The sequence below is a fragment of the Haliotis rubra genome, unplaced genomic scaffold (assembly GCF_003918875.1).
Source record: "Haliotis rubra isolate DU_JTF1 unplaced genomic scaffold, ASM391887v1 Scf77, whole genome shotgun sequence".
Taxonomy (NCBI): Eukaryota; Metazoa; Mollusca; class Gastropoda; order Lepetellida; family Haliotidae; genus Haliotis; species Haliotis rubra.
This window is the reverse complement of record NW_025767490.1, coordinates 323,575-346,157: the sequence shown is the minus strand read 5'-3', so window position 1 is coordinate 346,157 and position 22,583 is coordinate 323,575. Positions and strand designations below refer to the sequence as shown.

The window sequence follows — 22,583 nt, the reverse complement described above, 5'->3', positions numbered from 1 at the left end:
ATGTACCACAAGGAGCCACTGACGACAGCTTGTATGAGATTTCTGACAAGTTGGCCTCTACACTAGAGAAGCAGATTTGGGCATAAGAACTACCGAGAGGGCTGGGTTAGAACAGGTTCCCATTTACAATGAAGGAAAATACATTGGAAAAGTGATTCGTCTGGTCCAGATTTAAATGTATACAGGTCAACATGACAGTGAGTGAGTGAGTGAGTGAGTGGGTGAGTGGGTGAGTGAGTGAGTGAGTGAGTGAGTGAGTGAGTGAGTGAGTGAGTGAGTGAGTGAGTGAGTGAGTGAGTGAGTGAGTGAGTGAGTGAGTGAGTGAGTGAGTGAGTGAGTGAGTGAGTGAGTGAGTGAGTGAGTGAGTGAGTGAGTGAGTGAGTGAGTGAGTGAGTGCTTTCATTTAGCAATATTCCAGCAATATCACGGCGGGGGACATCAGAAATGGGCTTAATAAATTGTACCCAAGTGGGGAAACGAACCCAGGTCTTCGGCGTGACGCGTGAACACATTAACCACAAGGCCACCCCACATCCCTTCCGACCCCATCACACATTATGCCAAAGGTGAAGTAATCATAGCAACATCACAAACAAAACAGCGCCATTGAAATACATGGGAACAGAACATGGCTGTTCCAAAGTACACCACTGCCGCAGAGAATTACTGCTACCTTCAGGGCAACAAGTCCCTTCCTCCACATCCAAACACAAGACCAACTGGAATCCATCTTTACACCATTACCAATCCCAGCATCGTCATGTCTTGTATGTGCAACACTTCTAGCAACAACACATTAATTTTGATCACACAGCACCAACTGTATAAGGTTCCTGCCCAAACCAGTGCCAGGCTCATTATCACCCTGCTAGTTAGCTGCCACCAGCTTCTCAGACAGGCCAGGCTGCAGGAAAGCATGAACTGCAAGCTATTTTCTGCTACTTCGACCTCAGGGAAGGGAACCGATTGTCAACACACAGGTTACAAATATTTATTTGGTGGCAAATAACACAGGTTATTGGGGCAAAACTCACAACAAATAGCTCCAGCCTGCTAAACAAGCTGTAGTTTACACACACACAAAGAAATTGACACTGTGTCGGTAAAAAACACTCTATGGATTATTTGATTTTTTAGCACATACAGTACCTTTAAGGAAACACTGACAACACAGAGATTTACTTTAAATATACCAAATCTATACTGAAAAGACATTTATTGACTCAGCAAACAGATTTTCTACAAAGAGAAGCATTTACACATCACCATTCGGCAAACTAACTAATCCCTGATCACTTACAAGAGTTCAAAATGACCGCATCAATGTTTTAAATATTCGCGTTAACATCACATCTGAGAATGGAGAACTTGCGAACAAGTCGACAAAGTTGCTGTATGTGCTTTTGGTATCAAAACATTAATACCCTATTGTGTACACTTGTTCAATACCTTAATGAGGCCTACATATGTTGGGAGCAATATTTGTGGAACAGTTCCCCCACTCCTACAGTTAATATTCTATGTGGGGGTGTAAGACTGAGATTTGAGTGCCAAACAGGACATTTTGTCGGTCAGTGCTTCAAAACATGCTTTTTTTTGCTGAAAATGGAGGCAAACATTTCTTCACAAGTCCAGGACAACCAGCATGTCCTTGCGAACAATTATTTTTCTCGTAAACATGAGTGAAACTAATCTTTTTACTGTTTCCTCTAATCACCATCCCCTGGAAGTAGCAAAAAAAAATAAAAAATGCTTAACGGATGCAAGAAAAGCTAAAATTTCATTTGGAAGACAATTTCCATTAGTAAAACAAGAACAAGTCATGATATTCTTATTTTCTTCGAAAACATGTCATCATATCATGATTGATGTATTGAAAAATGTGAATGTGGTTTAACAGCTTTTAGCGATATTTTAGAAAAAACACAGTGCAGTGAGGTACTCCAGACATGAGCTTCACTCACTGTCCATGTGAGGAATAGAACCCAGGTTTTCAGCCTGATGTGTGAATGCTTTAACCACAAGACTATCCCACCCCTCTGGAACCGTACTGAGGCACATTTCATCATCAACATCTTGGTGCCATGTCAGTGTGGTCAAGGAATGGCTTGGAGCAGTTCCTGATCATACTTGAAATATATACTAGTGTTGGGAATTGGTAAAACTCTCATAACTGATGATTGCTTCATTACAACTGATCAATCATCGAAAATAGTTGGTTAGCGTCATTTAGGAATTTTTCCTGGTTAGTTTTGTTAATGCACAAAAACATAAAGAAAAAACATGTAGTTCTTTGGGGGTTTTTGGCAAATTTCACATCTTGAAAGTATGAATACAGTAGTATGTTAGGAACATAACTCTCTTGGGGTCTTGAAGATAAATTCAATCATGACTTGGAACGAGCTTGTAGTTCTCATGAAATGTAACAGACAAAACCAACCTTGTGAAAATATTGTTAATGCAAAAAGTGTTCAGGAATTGTTTGTGTTCGATTATGAGAAAACATGATCGATTGCTTGGTCGTTGAGTCACTGTGACCAATCTTCGATTATTTCAATTAATCGGACCACCACTAATATATACTGATTATATTTGGAGTATATACTGATACATTTAGCTGATTTACACTCTCTAGCAGATGATGAGTAAATAAGAAAAGCTTGGTTTGTTGTTTAATGCAGCACTCAGCCATATTCCAGCTATATGGCAGCAGTCTGCAAACAATCGAGTCTGGACCAGACAAACCAGTGATTTGTGTTATGACTATCAATATACGCAATTGGGATACGATGACATGTGTCAAGCAAGTCAGCGAGCCTGATCACCCGATCCCGTTAGTCGACTTTATGACAAGCATGGGTTACTGAAGACCAATTCTAACCTGGACATGTACAGGTAATAAGCAAATGCACTTTATGAATAACAAGTTCTGTTTTACTGCATCACCTACACACATTCTTACACTGCTCTCAAGCTGGAATGAGTACGATGAAGTGATGAGAGGTGTATCTATATCAGGATATGACATGAGGTTATCGGCAGATGATTAACATCAACAACAGGTGATTGATAACAAATGTCTCACAAGTAACGGACGGTACACGATGTGCAGACTAACTAACAGCAGACAGGAAATGAAGCCAGATTGCAGCAAGATTAATGTTTTAAGATGTTACAGCATGATGGGGAACTAAGTGAACATATTAATAGGCTTTTGCTTGATTAGATCATCATAGGAAGTGGGCATGTAACATCCTTGATGTTATATCAATTTTCCCTGACGTATAAATGTGGAAAAATATAATGAGTTTTCCATGAAAATATTCTGTAAGCAAATATTAACCTAACTGAGATGAATAATTCATTCCAGATGTTAAAGCTTATAGTCTGATCAGATTTTTGGGGAGTTGCTTTATACACAGGGTGGAAGATCTCAAATATTTCCTGACTGGCATTACCAACCAATGTCTGATAGCCACTGATGTTTGACAGGAAACTTGACAGGATTTTGTTTGAAATAACTATTCCATGGATTATTTTGGTATATAAACTCCCAATGCATGTGAATTTCTTGTTCATTATTCCTCATACAATGAGCATTCTCCCGATATTGACACAGTGAAAAAACAGTCTCAAGCACTACAAGCTGGACTGACTGACTGACTGAGTTTAAATGAGCAATATTCCAGCAATTCTGGGGGACACCAGATGGGCGACACATTGTGCCCATGTGGGGAATCGAACCAGTCTTGACACAGTGAAAACAGGCTCTCCAGTCCTACAGAGCTGGAAGTAACCATGAGCGGGATCATCTCAAATTTTCAGATACAATATGGCATAAAAGTTTAATTTACAAATATATTTCATTTAAATCATGCCTGCATTTCCATAAATACATATGTAATCATATTGCTGTTAAAAAAGAAGAAATTTAATAACTTGAGACGTCCCCAATCAACTGCTCATGTGACCATTCACATGACCCTACCAGTGAACCCGACATCAGTTCCTGTTGTGATTGTTAAATAGAAACATGCTTATAGTTTAACAAAACTAGCCCTCCAAAACTGAAACTTACATAATTATTGATTAAATTACAGGAAAGAGACCCTTCTTCAATCTTACTTCAGAGCTAAAAAGGTCAACACACAAAATGGTGCCATGTGCTAGAGTTAGCAAGTATGACGTACAAAAAACAACAAAGAAAAACAAACACAATTTAAATGCAAATATGGGGATCGTGTATGTGCTGATGATGTTCAAGGTTGCTTTACAGTTGGGCATTTAAATTAACATCAATTTTGAAGGTTTGTACAATGGGGTCGCCTTATACGGGGCATCACTTTATACATGAAATTTTAACAATACTGCATCGGGAAAACACAAGACATCCCTCATTGGCCACAGAATCAAAGAGAAAATTGGACACTTAATGTTCATATGACTATATTTAGTCACCAAAATATCTAGGGTGAGGTGAGGTGAAATTGGGTTTAACGTCGTGCTGAGAATATTTCGCTCATATGACGACGTGCATGCGTGTGTATGTGTGGCTGCTTGTACTAGCCCAGACTTAAGCTGTTTTTATAGTGCTAGCTCACTGAGATACCATGCCGCAGTGAAGCATGAATACCCCACTCAGACACATTATACTGACTCCGAGCCAACCAGTTCTTGTTGTACCCATTAATGCCGAGCGCCAGGCAGGGACCAACAAGTACCATATTTTAACGTCTTTTGGTATGACGCGGTCGGGGATTGAACCCGCGACCTCCTGCTCTCCGGGCGGACGCTCTAACCACTACACCACGGAGGCGGTTCCAAAATATCTAAGAGATGGTCCCTATCGATGCTCTTACATAACCGATGAAGTGACAGGTGTTACAACAATGGTAGGCTGAATGTTATGGTTGTCTTTACCTGGGAAAGGTGTACTTAAGTCCAATTCGCCTATGTCAACACTCACTGATCAATGGGAGATATTGAATTTTCAATGATGCAATACTTCCATAAAGGAAAATTACATAAACAATGCCAGCATTATTGAAGCCATTGGTGGATGAATTAACCCAAATCTACACAATGTTTAGGTTCTTGATTTCCGTAAATGACTTACCTGAAATGACAATACAGGTATCCCTTGCATTTCTCTTCATGGTCTTGTAGGCATTGTCAGCCAGTGCAAAGATGTGTGGAGGCCGCTCGTAGATCTCCCGTCCTCGGTACTGTTCCACGAAACTCTGGTTGTATAAATCCACTGGCCTGTATGGGTTGACGGAGACGACCACCTCCCCGATGTACGTGTAGATCTTGCCTTTCTCATACCTGCAACATGGAACAGTACATACAAACCTGCCATTATGTATTGTACGTGTACTTGTTTTGTTAGTTGTAGCAGAGACCACATGAGAATAAAAATTTATCATATGGTCTCTGGTTGTAGCTAAAAGCTACAAGGGGCGGTGGGGTAGCCTAGTGAGCATTTGCTCGTCACTCCAAATACCCAGGTTCAATTCCCCACATGGGTACAATGTGTAAAACCCATTTCTGGTGTCCCCCACCATGATATTGCTGGAATATTGCTAAAAGCAGCATTAAAGTAAACTCACTCACTGAAAGCTACACTCAGAAATATTCAATATAATGTGGGTTCAAATCTTTGTTCGCTAAGAAGATGAATCTTCGTTTGTCTGCACCATTCCCATGTACTTGGGTTTCACCTAAGCGTTATCATCCTCAGGTTTTCTGCCCTTGTGAAGCTAACACATTGTGATGTGACCAGAATAATTGTTAAAGTGGTGAAAAACCTATTCATTGACTATATACAGTGGCGACTGGACTAATGATCAATATTACGAGCAATGATCCTTGACACAGGATACAGTGACATGCTATCAAGCCTAAAACACTTGATTATCTTATGCCCTTTTACAATCGACTCTGTGAAGACCTAGGTTAGAACTGGTCTTCAGCGAAACCTTGCAAGTCAAAACAGGCAGAAAAAGTTGATGCATACAATGGCATCCTTAATGGCATTGATCAATGCCCTGGATGCCAATCATTGGATTGTCTGATATCATATAGCTGGAATCTTGCTGTGTGCGGCATTTAAAGTACAAACTCTTACAACCTAGACAGCTTTGGACCAATTCTAACTTGGAATCCCAAAGGGCCTTCCAATTAACATTTAATTTGACATGCTTGAGATAACACTTCATAAGAGCTGCCATTCTGGGAAGTCAATCTTAAAGCATTCCTTGCAGTTGGTTGGCGATTATCAGAAGACAGAGATAAATGTTCATGGCAAATATTTAATTTGAACAAATGAACTCACACTATATTCCATGCAGGGTTTTACGTGACACGGAAATGTGCAGAATGGATGCAGAAAATCCAAAGGGACATACAATACCATTCACTGTACCCACAACACATCAGTGACCTTGCTTATTGTTTGGTTGTTTCTGTCAGAGCAGTAACGTGCATCATTTCATCCATCAGTCCACATGATCAATGATTCATTCCAGGCTCTAAAGATATTTTCAAAATGTACAGTTTTCTACACCATTACTTTACAGGAAGCTAACATTGCCTGCAAGGGCCCATGAAACTAGTAATTGGGGTCCCTGAGACCCCCATATTTGTGTCAAGGTAAAAGTTAAAACCCTGACCTTGACATCCCCTCGGGAGCCCACATTCTCTTACACTTTCTGTATCTTTGTTATATCGTACAATAATATTTGTCATCATTACGAAAAAATCACCCCAGTATGCATTCCAGGTTAGAATGGGTTTGTTTTTGTTTTCGTTGTTGTTTAACACGGCACTTAGCAATATTCAGCTATATTGCGACATTAGAACGGGTCCCTAGCAACCTATGCTGGTAGTTTGAGGACAGGTGGTCAAGTTCGGTGCCTTGTTTGACTGTGTGTCATTGTACCCTGGTGATATGGATCAATGCTCACAGTATCACTGGATTGTTTGGTCTAGACTGAAGTATTGTTAGGCTAAGACCATATAAAAATAATAATAATAATAAAAAGTCATCTTCTATAGCGCACAGTCTCCAAACACCAAATGATTGCTCACAGCGCTTAATCAGAATCTGATTCTTATTACCCCGGATAACCCAAGCTGCCTGTTAGGGCGCTAGAAGGTTATAGTGACATGACTATACATGGAATATTTCTGAATGAAGCAATTTGAACAACTAGGAAAACAAACAAATAAATACGAATAAATTCATATTCTCTCTACATCTGGAAGATCATTATCAAAATTCCAGGAAATGTCTAAAACAGTGGACTATATTGACTTTGTATAAAAAAGGGACATAAAAAGATAAATAAATACAATTTTCAACTCCTGAATTATACGTTTAATCGAAAGTCCTGCGATATAAGACAAAACACGACCGCATATTTTACAGCATCCTTAAGAAAGGAAGACTTCACTTAAGTATAATATTGTTTTGTGTTGGCTAAAGTGTTTCCTGAAGCTAGCAGTGGCATGACGTAAGTATTAAAGAAGAGGAAATGACGAACATTCTTAAGAACTGCTTATCATCTAGCTTGGTGACATGACACTCAGCTTGTCTGAGGTTGGGTCAGAGTAATCATTAAAACACTTTTTGATGATATCCTTCTGAGTTCCTTATGGCCAGCCTTAGAAAGTATCCAGTTTCTGCCCACAGGTCACCGGTAGGAAGACTTCACATCGATCCTGTTGTTTTAAATTTAGGTCTTAATGGCCTGCTGTAAATGGATTTGTCCCCTTTTGTCACGATCGGATGCATATTTTAAAAGTTCTCTGGTTTGAATTTCATGACAAATATGTACAACCAGTCCCTTTACATACACTTCAAATTGAACATTCATTTGTATAGCTACTCAGGCCTAAAAAATGTTGTGGTTCCGACTACCCGACCGACCTTGGATTCTGGTGCCGATCCTAATTTTTTCAAAGCAGTATGAATAAAATAAGCTTTAAGATGCCATTGTTTTATCGGGCACCGAAGGACATCGGCCATTCTGATAGAGAAAGTCAACATGATGGCCACAAGCTTGATTGAATAAACATTTACACATTGATAAAAGTGTTATTAGTTTGTACTTTACTTTAAAAAACCTACCTACCCTAAATTTTAAAGATGTGTAATCGGAACCACAACATTTTTTCTATTTGGCCTCACTGCAATCACTTCCTGTTGGTATTTTACTTAACCAGTAAATAATACAAGCTGATACTGTCTAGGCAGAACGGTTGCATTTAGGCCAAACAAAAAAAATGTTGTCGTTCCGATTACACCTCTTTAAAATTTAGGGTTGGTAGGTAGGAATTCTTTTTTTTTAATTTACATTTTTTTACAAATAAATCAACTAATAACACATTTATCAATGTGTAATTGGTTATTCAATCAAGCTTGCTGCCATCATGTTGACTTTCTTTATCCGAATGACCAATGTCCGCTGGTGCCAGGAAAAAACAATGGTATCTGAAAGCTTATTTTATTCATACCTCTAAAAAAACTAGGGTTGGCACCAGAATTCAAGGGTCGGTCGGGTAATCGGAACCACAACATTTTTTTTTCTTAGGCCTTAATCTCAGAACGTGCTGTGCAGAGTTCACCACAAATCACCATGCGGTGGAAGAAAAAACACAAATCAATCAACGGAAGATATTTTGCAGAAACAAACAGAGTAGGACGTCAACTGAAGGAAAAGAATGTTTAAGACAAAAAAGGGTTGAAGAATTTGGTTCATGGCTCTTGTTTGACAAAGCATTCATCTTTTTCAGTAATTTCATTCAGATTCCTTATAAAAGAAAAAATCAAACATTTTAAGTTTCATACCACTTTGATATTGAGGGCCTGAACAGGGTCTGCAGCTTCGGAAGTCAGTGGGTACTAATGGCGGCCTGGCAACTGCTTTTATATCACACAGTGTTTATGGTACACTTGAAATAAAATTCTACTTTGAAGACATATCAATCTGAAGAAATTAAAATAACCTGGCAAACTTTGAAATTTACTGAAAATCAAGGTAGCATAAAAAATGTAGTGTCATCAAAAATGATAAAGAAAGCATTCAACTTTATGGAAAACATCATGTTTATAGTATAGAACGATGTTTCAGTTTAGATTCTTACACCATTTTCAAGCTCAAAGTGAAAGTAAAAGTCACTTTTAGCTTGAAAATGGTGTAAGAATGTACACCGAAATGTCGCTCTGTGCAATAAACAAGGTGTGTTATCCATAAATTTGTATGCTATACCATTGACTCACCAACTTCTAGAATGCCGATCAAACAATCATAAAAAATAGCTGGGTCTAAGTTTTGGGAATATTCTGAGACACTACCCTCTCATGGGAGTATTTGGTCATGCTGTGGAATGAGGTCAATATTGAACCTGAACCAGGACCGATATTCTTGTAAGCTCCAAACAAACACATACAGTAATGATTATTCTAACTCCACAGCATTACCAACAGTGTAAGGAGAACAGAGGGGGCACTTCCAGCAGTCAAACAGATCATGTCACATTTGTCAGCTTTTGTTGTGTGTCCATTCCTGTTTAATATACATCATCAGTTCATATTCAGCCCTGATCATGAATGTATTGAGATCATTATTCAACTAAGGGATCGTGATCAAATATCCATTTCCACCACACAATTGCCATGTGGTGTCTGCCATGTGTTTGCTAGGACCTCTTGTTGCTGTATTGATTCCCACAGTCAACATGCTGTCATTAATCGGTCAGAGTTAGAGATGTAGAGTATTGTCCTGGGATAAAGAGTGTTTAAACTCAGAATAATCAGCCTGGATCTACACTTTCATTGATAGCATGCCGACTGACAGTATGCAAAACAAAAATTGTCTTTGTAAAACTAGGAAAAGCAAAACTAAAGTTAACTTTTTTGGCCAACTTTGAAAAGATACTTGTCATCATTAATTTTAATTCTCATACATGCCTAGGTCTGAATGTTATATGATTTTAGTAAGATTCTGAACCACTGGTCAGTTTGTCTGGGACTAGTGCAATTTAAGAGGCACTAGATGATTTCTGCCAAAGTCTAGCAACTACTCTGAATTAAAACTTAGTCTAGATGTTTTGACTAATGGTGTCTATCCCTTGTCAGCTTTAAAAGAGAGGTCTGAAAATAAAAAAAAAACTTTCTCCGACCTCAATGTGAGATTTAATGAATTTCTGGCTTCACATAACGAATTGTATGTGTGTAGAATCAAACTCCAAATTAGGCCAAATAAAAGAAAAATGTTGTGGTTCCGATTACACCTCTTTAAAATTTGGGGTATGTAGGTAGGAATATTTTTTTTATACATTTTTTTTAGAAGTAAAGTACGAACACTAATAACACATTTATCAATGTGATTGTTTATTCAAACAAGCTTGCAGCCATCAAGTGGACTATCTCTATCAGAAAGACTGATGTCCGTCGTTGCCGGGGAAAAACAATGGTATCTGAAGACTTATATATTCATGCCTCTTAAAAAAAATAGGGTCAGCACCAGAATTCAAGGGTCAGTCGGGTAATCGAAACCACAACAAAATTGTTTAGGCCTTAGGGGAATTTTTATGATACACAAGTGTTTGCCACTGATATGGCAATGTCTCTTCCTTCCTGATTATCATGACCGTCTATGTTAAAAGTTGAGTGGTATAATAATCAAGTATAGAAAATAAAACACAGTGATATATTTATTTTACGCTAAATGAACCATGATGGTTATGATGACACACAGATAACCTAACAATGTTGCCACTGACGACCATCTTACGTTGCTGGGATACCTACTGTAACCCAGAAATCCCAGTAGTAATACAGTGGAACGCTATGTATCGAAGGTCAAGGGACCAGCACCAATACATCAATTTATCTAAAGTTTAACACAACCACAATATAATGACTAAAACCAGAATACACATGCACAAAGTTATCACTTCGAGAATACCAGGTTTGACACATCGAAGTTTGACACAACAGTGTTTGACTGTAAACATAATGTGATTTTGGAATTTCAAGTTAGGACAGGTTGGAGGTTTTCCACTGAAGACCATGCAACATTAACAGTAGGAAGACTATAGACCACCTTCTGAGTGAGTGAGTGAGTGAATTGGGTTTTACGCCACTTTTAGAAATATTCCTGCAATATCATGACAGGGGACACCAGAAATGGGCTTCACATATTGTGCCCATGTGGGGAATTGAACCCGGGCCTTCGGTATGACAAGCAAATGCTTCAACCACTGGGCTACCCACCGCCCCACCACCTTCTGAAGATGCTGAAGAGACATGTCCAGGTTCATGTTCCACATCATTTTCAAAATTTGGCAATCTTTCAGTGCTGTGTTTATTCACTGAGGGAGATTATAATGTATTTATAGTTTCGACTGGCCCTGATATGGGTTTATATTGATCCCTGAGACATTCCAAATCAATACTGATCAATAATTCAGTGCTTCAATACACAGTTCCCTGAGTGTTTGTAGTTACATGTTCACCTTATCGACATTACAATCAACAAATGTAACAGCGATATCAGATTTCCTTCAGATGATTTAACCAATAATGTACCTGGGTGTAACCCAGATGACTCCTAGTTACAATTTTGGATTCACAGGTATGAACATGGGGTCCGTGTCTGCCTCACAGTCAGTGAACCCCATTTTCCCCTTCAACTCGGATCTTCTGCAGTGCTGAAGTCCTAAATGAAGCAAGGCTAGATTTCCTCGGATTCAGAATCTCCCATCTTAATGAGGCTCCTTTTCCATTTTAAAGAGTGAGTTTGTTTAGGTATACGTCAAAATTGAATCGAGGGTGCAATATCGAAAAATTAAATCGAGGTCTGGGTGAACCGTTGCAGCCCTAGACACAACTTCTGCACAGCTATTTGTAGGGTGTTAGATAACTTTGTCACCAGTGCAACTTTGTTAAGGTGTAGCAAGAGGTTTCAGACTTGTACTTCATCATTTCCTACTAGTTTGTGTGATGTATCATAAGTTTGTATGGGAATGTTTGACAATACAAGATTGGAGTGAGTGAGTTTAGTTTTACGTCGCACTCAGCAATATTCCAGCTATATGGCGGCGGTCTGTAAATAATCGAGTCTGGACCAGACAATCCAGTGATCAACAGCATGAACATTGATCTAAGCAATTGGGATATGATGACGTGTCAACCAAGTCAGCAAGCCTGACCACCCGATCCTGTTAGTTGCCTCGACAAGTATGGGTTACTGACCCTGATCCTTACGGATCTTCAAGACTGGAATGCATACTCAGTTCTTCTGTTCAAACAAGGGAAGTATATCAAAACCTGGTTGCCCAGGTTGCTTGGTTTTACTGCTAGAATCTTTTCCCAACCAAACCCATACTTTCTAAGACACTATCAGGGACGGTGGGTTAGCCTAGCACATTAGTACATTATCGTGAAGACCTGGTTTGACTCCCACATGGGTACAATGACACCATGATGTTGCAGGAAAAATGCCAAGAGATGTGCAATCATACTCACTCACTAAAATACGTTCATCATAATAAGAAAGATCCTTTGAACGTAATGCTTAGTTTTAAACAAATCCATGACTAATCATGACTAACAAATAGTTTAATAAATAACTTGATACTTTCAGTTTATATTTCTTCATCTATTCACGTATTTCTATGTGAAACTGGTCATATTTACTAGTACTTAAAATTATTCACTGAAAATATATCCTTCTCCTATATGGTGTCATGATCAACAAGTGATAAGTAACACTCTGCTATAAAACATTCTCAAGAAGTCCCCGATTTTGATCAGAAAGCACCTTGCCCCCATGTTCACAACATGTATCTTGTTAGCTTGGCAACAATTTGGGACATACGGTAAAATATCAGTGATGTGGTATATCATATCATCAAGCAATGTCAAGTAAAAATATGTTTCATACACAAGTCATGAGATAAGTATATCAGTGAGAAAAATGAGTTTTTCTTTTGAGCAGGGAAGGTGAGGTGAAATTGGGTTTTACGTCGTGCTTGAGAATATTTTGCTCATATGACGACGTGCATGCGTGTGTATGTGTGGCTGCTTGTACTAGCCCAAACTGAAGCTGGTTTTATAGTGCTAGCCCACTGAGAATAGCCCACTCAGACACTTTATACTGATTCCAAGCTGACCAGTCTTTGTTGTACCCATTAATGCCGAGCCCCAGGCTGGGACCAACAAGTACCATATTTTAACGTCTTTTGGTATGACGCAGTCGGGGATCAAACCCACGACCTACCGCTCTCCGGGCGGACGCTCTAACCACTACACCACGAGCAGGGAAGGGTTAACAAGTCTTGACACTCACAAAAAAGGGGGGACCATATTTTTCATTTATATCAGTATAGTCAATTTACTTTCAATAATCCTCAGAAATGAACTGCGGAATAGTATGTTAAAACTTATGATACCATCCTCATGTATCCAGGGAATAGCATCTCTATTCCATTACGTTAAATACCCTGAACTATTAGCTATGAAAATAACCATTATTTAATTTTATTGATGAGTGAGAGAAATCAGGTGCTATGTCTGTAAAAAGAGTTATGTGAAGATGTTGCTTCCATGAGGAAGCTTTGAAAAGGGAACTTACTGAGGATCAAAAGGTATTATCTTTCATGATAATTACAAACACATCATTCGTAATGACCACAAGAGATCTGTAAGCACCAGTTGATTTCAAACAGTTTTCAGGTTAATTAGTCTGGGTTTAAACCCACAAATATAAATAAGGCCAGACCATTTATATTTTTTGTTTTACAGATCAGCCGGTCATATTTTTTCGAGAATAAGAAAAAAAACAAAAATTAATTTTCCCAGCTCAAAAAATAAAATATCAATGTTTTATTGGCCAAACATGTAAACTTACAAAAAAGAATTTATTTTATTTATTTATTTATTTTTATTATGGGGAGGGGAGGGGAAAGAGAGAGAGAGAGAGAGAGAGAGAGAGAGAGAGAGAGAGAGAGAGAGAGAGAAAAAAAAGAAATTGTTTTTGCCCCATATACATTTCATGAATTGCCAAAAGTAAAACACTTTTAGTATTTAAAAGTAATATTACTTTGACTGGTGATTTTTATTTTATTTTTTTCCTCCTGCCTTTAGGTTTTCTGAGGACAAAAATCCATAAACCAAGAAATAAAATTGGTCTGGCCTAAACAAATAAAATCCAGAGAAAAAGAGTGTTGTGAATAGAATATAAAATTAACTCATTGACTCCTTTCACAGAAAAGTATGTGTGTTTAGAAGCAGTAGATACAAAATATGTATCTGGTCTTTAACAAACATTCCTCAAGGCCTCAAATCTTAATCAGGGTGAAATAAATAAGCCTAAAATCTATTCACTTGATCATTTTGCCTGTAACTACATTGTAACACTTGCCATGGATTTGTTGACAATATTATACAGGTCATGGTGACATGGCACACTAAATGTCTGTAATCACACAGCAGGGGGGATGATATGGCCAATATCTCCCCAAGATGTATCCTATGTTACTCATAGGCGTAGGAATGTAAATATAATATATTTATAGTATAAAACAATTGTATTTCAGTAAACTATTATTCTATTTGTCAGCACCCAAAATATGATTATCATAAGGAAAAAATGACAGTGACGCCAATTTCTTATTTTTCAGATATTTAAGACCAAACATAGAGAGAATAAGTTATTATGAAGACCTTCTTGTGAAGTATTCTAACGCCGCAAACAAGGGCTGGGACACTCTTTGTGGAGAAATTGCAAAGTCAAACACAAACAAATTTGAACTGGATTTAAATCATTTGCCAAACTATAGCAATATGCAATTCAGTATTGATCATGTTGCTAGAATGTTATATCCAGATGATGCTCCTACACATCTTACCCCAGTCAGATGTTATGGAGATGGAAACTGTTTTTGGAGGTCAGCGTCTCAACTCTGCTTTGGTTTTAAAGATTATTATACTGAACTTCGAGTGAGAGGTGTTTTTGATCTTATCATCAATGAAGAACATTACTTAAATGAATCAAAACTGACAACTGTTTCTGAAGCCAAAGGTAACGGATCACTGTTACAGTATATTTTGACGTCATCCGAAAGTCAGTCTGCAGAGGGTGACAACATGCAGCGTTACAGACATTTAGTGATGAAAACAACAAGAAATAAAGAATATTCATCAGTTTTACACATGTTTAGTTTGCCAAATGTTCTGAAACGACCAGATCAGTTTATCTATCCCAAAATCCAAAATGTGGCTACAAACAGACATGTACTTAATGAAACAATACACCCTCTGAATGATGCGGAGGAGGAACCTGTCTGCATCATGTGGACACATTGTACAAATACAAATACTAAGAACTGCTCACCAAATCATTTTGTTGCTTGTTTGGATACTGAGAAAAAATGTGTTGATACTGACTTGGCAGAAAATGACCAAAAAAGAAACAAAAGAAACAGAGGACGTTGGATTTTATGTTTTCAGTTCAGAGCAAGAAGCAATATCATAGTGAGACAAACCATCAGAATTTCCCCGGACACAAGACTCTCAGTCTCATATAAACCTAGTTTCAGACATCATCAGTGAAAGCAAGAGTAAGGATGTTTCAATGGAGAGTTCTCTGACATCTGAGCTCCAATCATCGTCCGGTAGTGATGAAGATGAACGTCAATTAGGGTAGGTAGGTAGGAAGAATTTTTTTTTTAATACATTTTTTTTAGTAGCAAAGTACGAACTAATAACACATTTATCAATGTGTAATTGGTTATTCAATCAAGCTTGCGGCCATCATGTCGACTTTCTCTATCAGAATGACTGATGTCCGCTGGTGATGGGAAAAAAACAATGGTATCTGAAAGCTTATTTTATTCACACCTAATAAAAAAAATTAGGGTTGGCACCAGAATTCAAGGGTCGGTCTGTTAATCGGAACCACGACATATTTTTTTTTTAGGCCTAATTACTCTTACTTGGTCCATGAGGTGAGATTGGATTTTACGTAATGCTCGAGAATATTTCGCTCATATGACGACGTGCATACGTGTGTATGTGTATGTGCGGCTGCTTGTACTAGCCCAGACTTAAGCTGGTTTTAGAGTGCTAGCCCACTGAGATACCATGCTGCAGAGAAGCATGAATACCCCACTCAGACACATTATACTGACTCCGAGCAGACCAGTCCTTGTTGTACCCATCAATGCCGAGCGCCAGGCAGGGACCAACAAGTACCATATTTTAACGTCTTTTGGTATGACGAGGGGGATCGAACCCGCGACCTTCCGCTCTCCGGGCGGACGCTCTAACCACTACACCACGGAGGCGGTCACTTGGCCCATTAGAGTTATTAACCTTGTATAGTGACTCATTTCAAGTGGTATGTTGATAATGTTCTGCAGTTTTAATCACCCTGTGTTTAATAACTGATGGAATACTGAAGCAAGTGTGACCCTACTTCATATAGAACTGTAGAAACATTATATCTGGAAATGCTATAGTTTGGTCTAGTGACAGGCCTCGTCCCACAAAGCGGTCCAACTCCAAGATATTAACTCACACTCTTTAACACATGGGCTTATGACAATCATAGAGGTGTAGATTTATTGATGCGGAGAGACCTACAACACAAACGCCTGACTGTGAGTGAGTGAGTTTACTTTGACCCCACTTTTATTAAATATCAATATGTCATCAATATCACGGCAGGGGACACCAAAAATGGGCTTCACACATTGTACCCATGTGGGGAATCAAACCCGGTTCTTCAGCGTGACGGTTAAATGCTTTAACCACTGGGCTACCCTACTGACCCACACAAGCCTGAAGGTTGAAAGATATTTAAACATGAGGTGATCTTATCTTCATGATACTACTATTCTCAGCCTGTTTTGAATTTATAAGTAATTTTATCATGTGTGTAAGTCTGCGAGCGTGTGTGTGTGTGTGTGTACACATGTGTGTAAGCAGGTGATTGTGCGTGTACTAAACATCACTTAAAGAACACCAATTCTGTCATAATACTGTCACACATTTCAGAGTAACTACGGTAATATGTCTTTTGAGTACATGAAGTTATTTTTTCTATGGTATCTTAGATCTGATAGTCTTTATGTATGTCAAATATAACAATTGATAATATATTCTTCACACAGTCCAAGACGTCAAAAATGTCAACCTGCACTTTCAAATTAAAAACTGAACACGGCAGGTATGGCTGCTCACCTGTCCGATTGATACAAAGCCGACGAGATGGCAAGAAAACTTTCACCATATTCAGTGTTGGGACCATTGGTACAAAGTAATTAACTGTATTTCCGAGCTCGTCAGTCCGTGTGAATCTTCGCTGTGGAATGTAATGTGCTGGAGTCGGCAAGAGGTGACTCACTATCAAATGAAGTTCGCCAGTCAACATGAACTTAGAGCGCGGTATGATGAGTTTTTCTAACTTGTCATACGACGAAATTCACACATATTCATACTATCACCAACAAATGCCTACCTGAGTTTAAGATTTTCCATAAAAGCATCGAATGTAAGTTCTCGCAGCAGTACAAAGTCTCCGATCCCATACTCGGGACCTTCGTGTATCCCCGCCATGGTTAAACTCTCAACAGGTGCCTGCAGATGGCGCTTTATCAACCGGTGTCGGCCCAAGTCGCTCCCGCTACGGTTCAATGAAGTGGTTGTCTATGAAATTGGATCCGTTTATATATATCTCACGAAGAGAACACTGTGTCGTTGAATAGCATCTTGCTTCGCACACACATACATTAATGAAATTACTTCCGTGTTCAAGGGTCGTATGTTCAGGTGATCTATTTTTATCATATTGCATTTACGGTTAGCAGTTTTTTAGTGTCCGGGGCGGAATGGGTCCCAGTACACGATTCGCTTGTTGTGGCCCAGTGGAAACGTGAATTTGTTGGTTACGTCGTGTGGCCTGGTAGTCGCGTGGGTGAACGCGTTTCAAAATTAATTCAGTTATATCAATACACGCGAACTACTTAGTCCGACATTAGTAAGATGAGGTGAAATTGGGTTTAACGTCGTGCTTGAGAATATTTCGCTCATATGACGACGTGCGTGTGTATGTGTATGTGCGGCTGCTTGTACTAGCCCAGACTTAAGCTCGTTTTATAGTGCTAGCCCACTGAGATACCATACCGCAGTGAAGCATGAATACCCCACTCAGACACATTATACTGACTCCGAGCCGACCAGTCCTTGTTGTACCCATTAATGCCGAGCGCCAGGCAGGGACCAATAAGTACCATATTTTAACGTCTTTTGGTATGACGCGGTCGGGGTCGAACCCGACATTAATAAGAGAAATAAAGTAACACTCAACAGCCGCCTGTGTCCCCTGCTCTTGAGAAGGGTAGGGGTGGGTACCACGCTTCATATTCACCCGTTTGCAAAAGTCATTTAATTAACGTTTCAGGACAAAAGGGGAGGGGCGCACCCACCTCTCTGGATCCGCCTATGTCACTCACTCACTCACTTCATGAATGTCAAATAGCACTATAATTAGGGTTTTACTGCCCAATTTTTAGTGAGTGAGTTTGTATCCACGTGAGAAATCGAACCGGCGCTTGGGAGTGACGAGTGCACGCTTCAACCAATAGGCTTCACCACCGGCCGCCGTATACTAGTATTACGGGGCCGAGTTAGTCTGTCGTGCAGACCCTGAAACAAATATATCCAAGAAAGCCCGCGCAAGTCTAGAAAATGTGGCAAGTCTAGATTTCCACAGCTTCAGGAAAATGAAGAAAGTCTCAGGGCTCCTTTTCATTATATATTTTTTTTTTTACTATGAACTTTTTTCAGTAAAATATGTTCATTTCAGAGACTAGTTGTTAGTCTAGGGCCGAGTGTCAGAAACGATTTATATCCAAAAATGTTTCATAGTAAAAATGTGTGTTTTAAAGTGCTGTCAGAGAAAGAAACAGTCTAAAACAAATAACTGTGCAGTCTCTAACGGAGAAAGGTATAATTCATAAAAAGCTAACAAACAAACACTCTTCTTTTTTCGCATGTATCTCCATGAAGAATTATTTGTTTCGTCTGAAAGACTATATTAATGGGGGAAGTGAGTGAGTGAGTTTGGTTCTACGCCGCTTGTAGCAATATTCCACGGCGGTGGACACGAGAAATATGCTTCACACATTGTACCCATGTGGGAATCGAACCGGGTCTTTGGCGTGGCGAGAGAACGCTTTAACCACTAGGCTACGCAGCCGCTTCTTTGGGAGAAGGAAAACGTGTTGTATAACTGTATTTTTGTTTTATTTCATAATTGTATTTTCTAAAACCGATCCAATGAACGCTCAACTTACTTCCGCGTAGCTAGTTAGCTATTTCCGTTTACCATGTAATTTAAATATACATGTATATGTTATGTTAAAATATTCACCCAAAGACATTTATAGAAATGACCTATCAGACGGCGACCTTGACCCAGTACCGGGACAGGTCAAGTGTCTCATGTCAGGCTTTGTGCTATTTATATACACAAACACGTAAAGAAAAAAACAAAATGCTTCGGAAATGTTAATACCCCAATTGCGTGATGCGACGTGCGCCACGGTAATATTGCTGTTGACCTGATCTTCATGAAACACGCAGTTGCCGGTGGCTGCTGTTGGATCTGAAAGGGATTAGCCAAGCCGAGTTACGGGAAGTGTGTTTAAGTTGTGTGAGAAATAAAACAAATTTAGTTTCGGCAGCAGTTCGTAAACCGGCATCAACAGCTCAAATGTCAAAACACCTGTTCATATCAGTCAGCCTACATTTGATGTTTGATGTTCAAGTGAGTGAGTGAGTATGGTTTTACGCTGCTTTCTGGAATATTCCAGCAATACCACGATGGGGGACACCAAAACTGGGCTCCACACATTGTATCCATGTGGGGTATCGAACCCGGGACTTCCACAGACCCTCGTGTCTTTGCGAGGATTAAAGATGTTAAAAACACATAAAACATTTGAGATGACCCCCGACTCGAAATGCTTCACAGTACAATACATGATGTAGTGTACAGTGTAGCATTCAAGTCGGGGGTCATCTCAAAAATGTATTTTTTTTAATCGCTAATCTTCGCAAAGACGCTTTAACCACTAGGCTACCCCACGCCCCCATTTGATATTCAACCCCCAACCCCCGATCCGCCCCAGGATCAGACATATACATTGTTGCGACATTCATAACATTAATCGAATTTCCATGAAAGAAGATCCGGGGTAGCAACCCATGCTTGCCACAAAAGGCGACTATGCTTGTCGTAAGAGGCGACTAACGGGATCGGGGTGGTCAGGCTCGCTGACTTGGTTGACACATGTCATCGGTTCCCAATTGTGCAGATCGATGTTCATGCTGTTGATCACAGGATTGTCTGGTCCAGACTCGATTATTTACAGACCGCCGCCATATAGCTGGAATATTGCTGAGTGCGGCGTAAAACTAAACTCACTCACTCACCCATGAAAGAAAATGTATCTAGATTTATAACAAATTCACATCACAGCAGTAATATGTCGTCAAATTAAGAGCTACACGTCTGATAGTGTTCTTTCTCAAGGTTTAGTGAACTGTGCACGATCATTTTAAAATGAAATGTACATTTAGAGATACTTGTTTTATTCACTCACAAGTAAACGACATAAAACAAATCTGTTCAGTTTGGAAGAGATCTGTAGTGTTACACAGTTAGAGCACTAACTAACACACGAGCTTGTAGAGCCATATAGTCCTAGAGTCTCACTGTCATCTCACAGTTACTTTTGTCTCTGGTGTGCTATTATCATCAATTTCAGCTGTAAAACCGAGGATAAGTAAAACGCAGTCTGTTGACATTGAACGGCTGCCTCATATAACTTTGGAGACCGGTTAACGCCAATTTCACCAAAATATCAAGCTTTGGAAATAAAACATTTGGCGTTGCTCAAAGTCACAGAAGCCTGTAACGCATAACAAACTCCTTTTATATGGTACTAAGACTCCCTCAGGGATGCAATTTTTTTGCGTTACAAGCCGGTGTGCTCAAAGTAACATATTTTACACGTCAGCGTGGTCAGTGGTGGCCTCTCCACTGACACAGCGTCTTTTTGAGTTAATAATTATAATAATAACAATAAGGACAACACTCGATAGCAACAACGACGACGATGACGAACTTTTCCTGATCTCTATAGTGTGTCGTACAGACCCTGAAACAAGTATATCCAAGAAAACCCACGCAAGTCTAGAAAATATGGGAAGTCTACATTTCCACTGCAATGAAGAAAGTCTCAGGGCTTGTTTTCATTATATTTTATTTTTTATTATTATGAGCATTTTTCTGTAAAATATGTTCATTTCAGAGACGAGTTGTTAGTCTACCTGGTTCCCAATGACTGGCTGTTCGGCTGCGCTTCAGACACGCCTTAAACACAAGAGGGCGTGGCCATGGGCCAATAGCTGATTATCCGGATTACCAACGAAGACGTCCTAGTGTACACAAGGATGCCGGTTGTCTCACGTTATGTGTAGTCCATGTCGCTGCTCAGCACACATTGCGTATTATACCATTAGACTCACGGTCTTGACACATTTTCTGTCGGTCGCAAAAGCGAAAAGGGTTTATATTCAGTGATTCGACGTCAAATGACACTGTTATGATTAGGGATTAGCAGATAAATGACAGATCGGTACCCTATAAAACATGGAAGGTGGTTACATCTGAAAGAATGAACCATGCCATTTTAACCCGATGGTTTACATGGTTTAACACGAGGTGAATACGGTTTGGTGTATCCTCTTTGTTACCGTGGTGTACCCCGTGCCTATACAGTCGACTATCAGTGATCATTAAAATAGAGTTGTGGGCTATTGGAAATGTCTGGAGCAGTCAAATAAAACGCGTTCAGAGTAGTATACGTACTGTCGGACAAAAACTATCATACACTTGAAATTTGATAATCAGATTTGACGAAAAAGAATAGAAAAGAAGGAAAATCGTGATGAAAACGTTACTATAGACTGAAAATACCCCCCGAACCACTGTAAGCTTAGGGTCCCAAACACAACTATGATAACCGTATGAAATATATCGAGCAACCACTTCTTGTTTGTTGCACGTTGTGCAACTATAAACCATGAGTGAATACTTTATTTTACACACCAGTTTTTGTATGTTACATTATATACTGAATAGACGTATCTTAGTGACTCGTCACTCAGAGCTGCTCGAGAATATTCACCTGTTGTATCCACAATGAAACCTGTCTAAACCGGTACCCCACAGGACCGAAATATAATGCCGGTTTAGACAGGATACCGGGTTAGACAGTGACGATCATTTCCCAACATGGCTGCCATTTACACTCGTTAATCTCTTAATCGCCTTACAGCCTTTGATCTTTTGTAATTGTGCAACAAATTAAAACGCGCCAGAAATTCAGGAAGTAGTGATCGCGCGGTGAATCAAATGCTCAAAGCAGGCATGGGTGTGACTTACATTACATGATCGCACAAAAAGATGGAAATGTTTACATTTGTTGGACAATTACCAAAG

At 39.3% G+C, this 22,583-nt stretch overlaps 1 protein-coding gene across 2 annotated transcripts in view; it reads right to left on the bottom strand.

Annotated features, from left to right (window-relative positions):
* LOC124260570 (unconventional myosin-Id-like) overlaps positions 1-17,765 on the bottom strand; it is an 84,579-nt gene extending 66,814 nt beyond the window's left edge. For both annotated transcript variants that reach the window (XM_046694893.1, XM_046694894.1), the window contains exons 1-2: positions 17,532-17,765; positions 5,117-5,325 (exon numbers count right to left, since the gene is read on the bottom strand). In XM_046694893.1, coding sequence (XP_046550849.1) covers positions 5,117-5,325; positions 17,532-17,629 — 307 coding nt within the window. In that variant the 5' untranslated portion in view covers positions 17,630-17,765. The remainder of the gene's footprint in view (positions 1-5,116; positions 5,326-17,531) is intronic.
* Positions 17,766-22,583: the final 4,818 nt, after the last annotated feature.